The sequence below is a fragment of the Electrophorus electricus genome, chromosome 7 (genome assembly GCF_013358815.1).
Source record: "Electrophorus electricus isolate fEleEle1 chromosome 7, fEleEle1.pri, whole genome shotgun sequence".
In the NCBI taxonomy this organism is placed as follows: domain Eukaryota; kingdom Metazoa; phylum Chordata; class Actinopteri; order Gymnotiformes; family Gymnotidae; genus Electrophorus; species Electrophorus electricus.
The window spans coordinates 3226351-3233850 of NC_049541.1; the positions used below are offsets into that span (position 1 = coordinate 3226351).

The 7500-nt window shown below is 41.3% G+C and overlaps 1 protein-coding gene across 1 annotated transcript; it reads left to right on the top strand.

Moving 5' to 3' along the window:
• The first annotated feature begins 1926 nt into the window (after positions 1-1926).
• Positions 1927-6823, top strand: LOC113584669 (inositol-3-phosphate synthase 1-A). The gene is made up of 11 exons (XM_027021735.2): positions 1927-2096; positions 2372-2495; positions 2623-2784; positions 3096-3225; positions 3821-4014; positions 4108-4257; positions 4835-5050; positions 5250-5414; positions 5614-5727; positions 5996-6210; positions 6406-6823. Exons 2-11 carry the CDS (start codon positions 2382-2384, stop codon positions 6605-6607), a joined length of 1662 nt encoding a protein of 553 aa, XP_026877536.2. The 5' UTR covers positions 1927-2096; positions 2372-2381; the 3' UTR covers positions 6608-6823.
• Positions 6824-7500: the final 677 nt, after the last annotated feature.

Sequence of the window (7500 nt, forward strand, 5' to 3'; positions counted from 1 at the left end):
CAGTAGTTTAAGTCTAAAGCTACCATTAGCTTTTACATTTTTTATTTATTTAGTTATTTGAGTATGAAGCCACCATCACTGGGTTTTGTTTAGTAGATTGAATTGTAACTAGACAATACATCCACCCACAGAGTCCAGGCTAGACATAGGATGGGAATTTCCAACACCTAATCCACTCTATAATCTACTAGACCTGATCCAGTTGGTCAGGCTTTTTGATCGAGAAAGAGAGAACGAACACACATACAACAAAAATTCGTAGGCCTCAAGGTTTTTAAAGGATTGATTAAAGTAATACGTGTGTGCACTGATATTAGGCTCAATATGATATTTTTTATGATCACAGTTGTAAAGAAAATTACCATTATTATAACAGGAGGTGCTTGCACAGTTGATAAAGAACCTCTGTCTGAAAGGATCTTGTTTCTTTGGAAAACTTCACTGCACTTTTGACTACTGTTGCATACCCACACACAGTATACAGAAGTGACTATACCCCTGGGAAATATCACTTATATGTGACATTAATCAAAATTTGATCACTTTACAGTAATTGCATTACTTCCAAGATGAACATTAGGTTATTTGTTCTTATGTAAATTTAGAAACTAAACCAGTTTAGATTTACTATATACAAAATACAGTATGAACCTTTCTTTACTTTTTGCTCTACTTATTTTAAATTTCCCCCAAAGTGTTCTATTAGATTCAAGTCAGGTGGCAGGTGATGGGTTTCACTCTTGAGTGATTTTGGCACTGTGCTTTGGATTGTTATCATGCTGCAATATTTCTCTTCTGCCAAGCTTCTCGTGATTGCACTCATGCATCCCCCCCCCCCAACCTTCACTATCAGGACTACACATTCACTGCAGTAGTCTTGGACAGGTTTAACACCAGACATGCTGGACTCCATCTTAATCAAACAAATGTATCTTGGTCTCATCTGGCCAAATAATGTGCTCCCAATATTTATCAGGCTTCTTACCATGTTCATATTTCATGCAAAGTTTAATCTTGCAGTTCTGCGCCAAAGAGCAAGCAAGGCTTTTATCTTGGATGCTGTCCATAGAAAATGACTTTATGCAACATCCTTCACGCTGTCTGGGTGGTCAAAGGACCCCTGTGCCTAGCTCTTGCCCCTCTGCTGTTCATAGCTAGATGGCACAAGTAGTGCACCATTTGTGATATACTTTTGCTAGGACAACCTCTATAGTTTCGGTCAGTGGTACTATGGCTTGTCCTATATCTCCTTATTACTGCTATGAGTGTGTTTCGACTGATTTTAATTGGTGCCAGATCTTCCTGTATCCTTTTCTATTTTTGTTAAGTTTCACAATCAGATTTTTCAAAACCTCTAGCAATTATTTTCCATGTAGGGCCATGATACAGACATACATATAGACATAGCCCATGGGTCCAAAACTGAGAAAATTCTGCTATATGGTCATTTAATAACCATGTTTATGCAATAAGGCTTCAATTGTTTCAATGATCTAACCTGTGTATTTGTGATGACAGGTATAATCACTTTTGTTGCACTGAGTTTCAACTTTAGGTGCTGTATTTTCAATCTAATCTTTCAAAAGTATTTAATTTTGACTGTGCATAAGAAAAAATGCTCAGTTTGTCAGCTGTGAAATGCAATTATTAAGAGGCGATACAGTTTTGAATCATTTGACATTTAAGTGATATTGCACAAGTATGTACTCACTTATGAAGTATACCCTGTGTTCAACGCAGACGTAATCATGCCAGTGTTTGTTTGTTTGTTTTTTTCAGGCCAGTTAATTTACAGCTTTAACAGACAAAGCTTAAAAACCTTTTGTTCTGTTTGTTCATCTTCAAGACTAGAATGTTCAAGAACATTCCATTCATTGGTTAGTGGGCGGGGCTTGTACACCCGGCACAGTGGATAAGTAGTGGAAAATTTTGGGTAACAGGCAGCTTTTCGGCTGCGACAAGGACGAGGACTCCGTTTGTTATTATCGCTGTAGAATTGTTGTTGTTGTTGTTGGTGGTTTTTTTTGCAAAAATAAATAAAAATACAAAGCACAGCGTTAAGAATTATACCATATATATTTGTACCAGCATAAAAGGTGGGTTAGCGGTTACAAGTAAGGATGACATTTCATTTTGAAAAAGCTTGATTATCCGCTTCTTAACTTCCTTCACATTAAATTTTGTAGTCGTTTTCTGTCAGTACGCGCGATGACTTTAATAGGTTTAGGTTAATGTAAAAATGCATTCAAAACAGTTGTCGGCTACTTATTACTCTTGTTTTAAATATCAGTCTGCATGGTGCGTTTTGTTATTCAACGTCTTTGCTTTGCGTCATTTTTGTTCGTCTGACTCAGCTGTACCTTTTTCGCAGGTTCTAAACCATGCCTGAGAAAATTCGGATCAATAGCCCGAACGTGCGCTACACGGAGCAGTACATCGAGTCCCAATACTCCTATCACACCTCAACGGTGTCCGCTGATGGAGATACATATACGGTGAGTCTCTGTACTTCTAGTTACATCTGAGTCTTTGCTTTGTAGAACATGGTCTATAAGCCACATTCTTTTAACCCCCAAGAGTGAGAGTTTAGTGTTCTTGACTTTGTGTTCTTCATGCCTGTAGGTGACACCCAATACAACTGAGTTCACGTTCTGCACCGTGAGAACTGTGCCCAAGTTGGGCGTGATGCTCGTGGGTTGGGGTGGCAACAATGGCAGCACTGTCACAGCTGCAGCACTGGCCAATAAACTCGGCCTTACCTGGAGAACCAAGACTGGCATCAAGGTAAAGTGCTGGCAGCCAATCTCTAATGTAATGCTCGTGTATTACTGATGACAGATGTATTTAAAAGCCAAGCTACTATTTTTCAGTGAAAATATGAAATTCTTCCTTCTTTTGAGTCATGTCTCTTCTGCATGCCAAAGACCTTTCAGTGAGTACTTTAAAAATGGACAGCTGTTTAGATGCTGCCAGCCGTTTAATGCCTCTCTTATAACGTGCAGTCTATTGGCAGCATTTGATCGGATGGTCTTGCCTTTCAAAATGTACATTTGTAACTTTCAGTTTTTTGTCTTTCTATTTTTTTTCTTCCCCAGAGCGCTAATTACTATGGCTCTTTGCTGGAGGCTTCTACAGTGTCTCTGGGCTCAGGACCAAAGGGAGAGGTCTTTGTCCCCTTCAGAGATCTGCTGCCAATGGTGCACCCTAATGACATTGTATTTGATGGTAAAATAATTATAACTTCTGGAACATGACACCATCAGACCATTGTTCATAGGCTTGCAGCATAATTACTGTCCTCATATTCTGGACAAATCCTGTTCACCGTGTTCTAAGAAAAGTGAATTCAGGGTGTTGGTGCTATCTCCCTATCCTAGCCAGTGCAAAATAAGTTATGTTGTTACCAATGCAGTAATCATTCCTGGTAGGAGGAACTGCCTTGAAGCCAGCTGTAAACGTGCATTCTTTCCTGCGTCAGGCTACATGGAAGTAAAAGATTTGCCACTTCTATAATTAACCAGTTTGTTCATTGTATCAGAAGTCATAACTGTATGGGAAATTTCCATATCAAGATGCCTTACCAGGTTAGGCTTATTCTGGCATGGAAATTTCCCACACGTGATCCACTCTAATCGTAACAGATTCAGCTCTTCAAGATCTTTTTTTTTTTTTTTTTTTTTTTTTTTTTTTTTTTTTTTTTTTTAAACCCCCTTCCTCTTACAGTCTAGAATATTGAGCACTGGGGTGTGTGTGTGTGTGTGTGTGTGTGTGTGCGCGTGCGTGCGCGCGCACGTGTGTGCACCTGTGCGTGTATTGTCAGGCTGGGACATTTCCTCCATGGACCTTGGCAGTGCTATGGAGCGTGCTCAGGTTCTGGACTGGAGCCTGCAGGAAAAGCTTCGGCCACATATGAGCCCACTAAGACCGAGGCCCTCCATCTATATCCCAGAGTTCATTGCTGCCAACCAGAAGCAGAGGGCTGACAATGTACTCATAGGCAGCAAGGCAGAGCAGGTGAGAAGAGTAAAGGCAAAGGACAACCATGCTTCTGGTTTTTCTTGGCAAGCTATGAAACATGTATGACTGAGTAGATGGCTGCTTGTCCAGGTAGAGCAGATTCGTCGAGACATCCGTGACTTCAAGGAGAAAAGTGGCGTGGAGAAGGTCATCGTGCTTTGGACAGCAAACACAGAGAGATTCTGTGATGTTGTTTTAGGTGGCAACGACACTGCTGAGAACCTCCTCGCCACTATCCAGGTAACTGATGGGCATGTAAAACCTACGACCGATGGGGGCCAAACTTCATAATTATCACAGCAATAAAGTGATTCATTGCTGCATATTGCCTTTTGTCATTTGGGTTTCTGGTGTCTTAAACAAATCGTATTACACTTGACCTTCATAAAAAGGTTGGTTCCAAAACAAAACTGTGTGCATTGCTGTAATAGTGGAATGGTTGATGCATTTTATAGTGAGTGTGCCCTGCTCAATGTGACAGCCAAAATGCCTGTTGGCAAGGGCGTTCCTTCAACATCCGCTGACATTGTTTTGAGGAGAGTCTGTGGCCTGCCTTTTTCCACTTGAAACCACAGTTCTTACTACAGCCACTGAAACAAAGATTGTTACTTGTTATGCAAAGGTGCCCTGTAGTAATCATGCATGGCTATGAATGTACGGATTTCTAACTTTACAGCACCTGCAGCTGATCTGAAACATTCATCCAAACATGCACTAATGCTTGTTTTGAAGTGAACACTCAAAGACAGCAGTGCAAGTTAGTAATTGATGTGAAACATTTAGTCACTCTCTTTTCTCCACCCCTTCATCCTTATAGGCTGGGGGAGAGGTATCGCCATCCACATTGTTCGCAGTTGCAAGCATCATGGAGGGTTGTGCCTACATCAACGGCTCCCCTCAGAACACTTTTGTGCCTGGTGCCGTGGAGTTGGCCATTCAGCGGGGTGTCTTCATAGGGGGAGACGACTTTAAGTCAGGCCAGACAAAACTGAAGTCTGTCCTGGTGGATTTCCTAGTCAGTGCAGGCATTAAGGTAAGAGACTCTTTTTGGCCTCTTCAGTTTGCTAGTTTGGATGCAAATTGAAAAGTATATGATGTGGAATAAATTGGAATAATTTCTTCAAACAGACAAATACTCTTGATTCTGCAGTGTCAGGAGTGTCACCATGACCTGTATTTGCAGGATGCAATTCGCCTGTGATAATTTTCCATGCACTTCATTCTTCTTGCAGCCGACCTCCATTGTGAGCTATAATCACCTGGGAAACAATGACGGCATGAATCTGTCGGCACCACGGCAGTTCCGCTCTAAGGAGATCTCCAAGAGCAACGTGGTGGATGACATGGTGCTGTCCAACCCGGTGCTATATGGGCCTGGGGAGAAACCTGACCACTGTGTGAGTTTGTAGGACAAAACTGCTCAGTCATTCTTCAAGGGCCAAGTCCTGCAGCTAAGTGTAACCAATATATTACAAGCCAGAATGATTTATCCTTGATAATATTATAGCTGTAGACAATGTGGCTAATTATCTTTGTACATAATTTATTGGGTTGGCTTTGACATGCCTTTTGATTTGTCATGCATGTTTAAATTAGGTGGTGATTAAATATGTTCCCTACGTGGGTGACAGCAAGCGTGCTATGGATGAGTACACTTCAGAGATTATGATGGGTGGTACAAACACCATTGCTCTGCACAACACCTGTGAGGTACGCTGTTAATCGCTGTACCGAGTAATAGCACTTCCTGAATGTGTTGAATCAGTAGTGCACTTATACAAGTGTTAAGTTAGGTGTAGCTTTCCTATTGAGTTTGGCATTGGAATGCTAAGATGCCTGCAAAGCAAGCTTTTAGATGCCTTTGGCATGCCATGTCACCATGGCTTTCTACCAAACACTGTTGGCTGTCCTGGATGATGGTTGGCCCAACTGCCAGTGCTGTTTTTATTTATTTATTTTTTGTGTGTGGTTTATTCAGGACTCCCTGCTGGCTAGCCCAATCATCCTGGACCTGGTCATCCTCACTGAGCTGTGTCAGAGGATCACATTCTGCACACGCGACTCAGAGTTTCAGTCCTTCCACAGCGTCCTGTCCTTGCTCAGCTATCTGTGCAAGGCACCACTCATGCCGGAGGGGGCACCGGTTGTCAATGCCTTCTTCCGCCAGCGGGCCTGCATCGAAAACATCATGAGGTGCAGGGGGCGGGTGTCCGTATCGCACCCTCTTGTGTGAACAGTTTTTTAATAATGGGCACTGGGGTGAAGAGGGTGGTATAAAACATGAACTGCGCTCAGCCAATTTCACAATGGGCTCTTTGACCTGGGAATGTAGTTTTGCAACGGAGGGTAACTGAAATAGGTGCTCTCTCTCTTCCTTTTGTCACACAGGGCATGCCTTGGCCTTCCACCTCAGAACCACATGCAGCTGGAGCACAAGATGAAGAGAAGCCTCATGCACAGCCATGGCAACCAAGTCCAAAATGGTGTGCTCACAAAAGGATATGCTGGCCTTACCCATGGTTACCACTGCGCTCAGTGTAACGGTGTTGATGAGCACGAAAACATTAAGAAGATTAAGTCCTTTGCATAATTTGGGGGGAGGGCTGATCAGATTAACATGCACTAGATTGTCATAAGCCTCAGATACACTGCTGCAAAACTGGGCCTTGATTGGTTGTTTTTCACAATATTCCCACTGGAGATGTGCATATAATTTACTACTTTTGTAAGGATGTTTCATACAAATTACTTCTTTCTGTGTAAATGGCGATATGAGATGTAATTAAAATTATTAGGTCTATCTATATTCATGGTCATTATATACTGAGCAATGAGCTGGTTGATGGTGTTTTAAAAAAAAAAAAAAAAAAGTTGCATGTTGGCAACGGAAGTGCCTTTGATCCATACGTTGCTCCCATTTCTTTAGCAGTTAATTCAATAACAAACTATAACTTTAAATATTGTCAACATTTATTCCATTTATATCCTTATAGAATGATGCATAGATACATTTATTTTTAGAGCCACACACAGCTTAATCAGTCAGTGCAAGAATAAAATTTATGATCACCTAGTTCTTATACATTGAGTATGTTTTGAATATGTAGATGCTACTTCAAGTTGCAAAGTTCTGGATGATATATAAGAAATCAAGATATGACATCTTCTATATGACCACAGAACACGTAGTTGTATGCAGTGAGTGGCATCAAGTGGGGTGCAGTTTCTCCAACGTAAATGCTAGCAAATAGGTAAAGATATGGCCACTGAACTGGTGGCCATTTCCATGACTCATGCTCCAAGTCTACTATTGTATAAGCACCTGAAAGAATTTCTTGTGTTGGTAGGGTGTATTTTCATATAATTCATGTGCTCCTCGTAATTGAGTTGATTGAGCCTAGGAAGAGAGTAGATCTTAGTGCCAGTCATTTTATTTTGAAGGACATTACTGAATCTAAATGTCTGTATGCATCATTATATAAA

What these genes read in the sequence shown, in the direction of transcription:
- LOC113584669 (XM_027021735.2), top strand. Translation starts at nt 2,382, where the DNA reads ATGCCTGAGAAAATTCGGATCAATAGCCCGAACGTGCGCTACACGGAG. An exon ending in TAGTCAGTGCAGGCATTAAG is followed by an intron (nt 5,051 to 5,249) that starts GTAAGAGACTCT and finishes TTCTTCTTGCAG; the next exon opens with CCGACCTCCATTGTGAGCTA. An exon ending in TGCATCGAAAACATCATGAG is followed by an intron (nt 6,211 to 6,405) that starts GTGCAGGGGGCG and finishes TTTGTCACACAG; the next exon opens with GGCATGCCTTGGCCTTCCAC.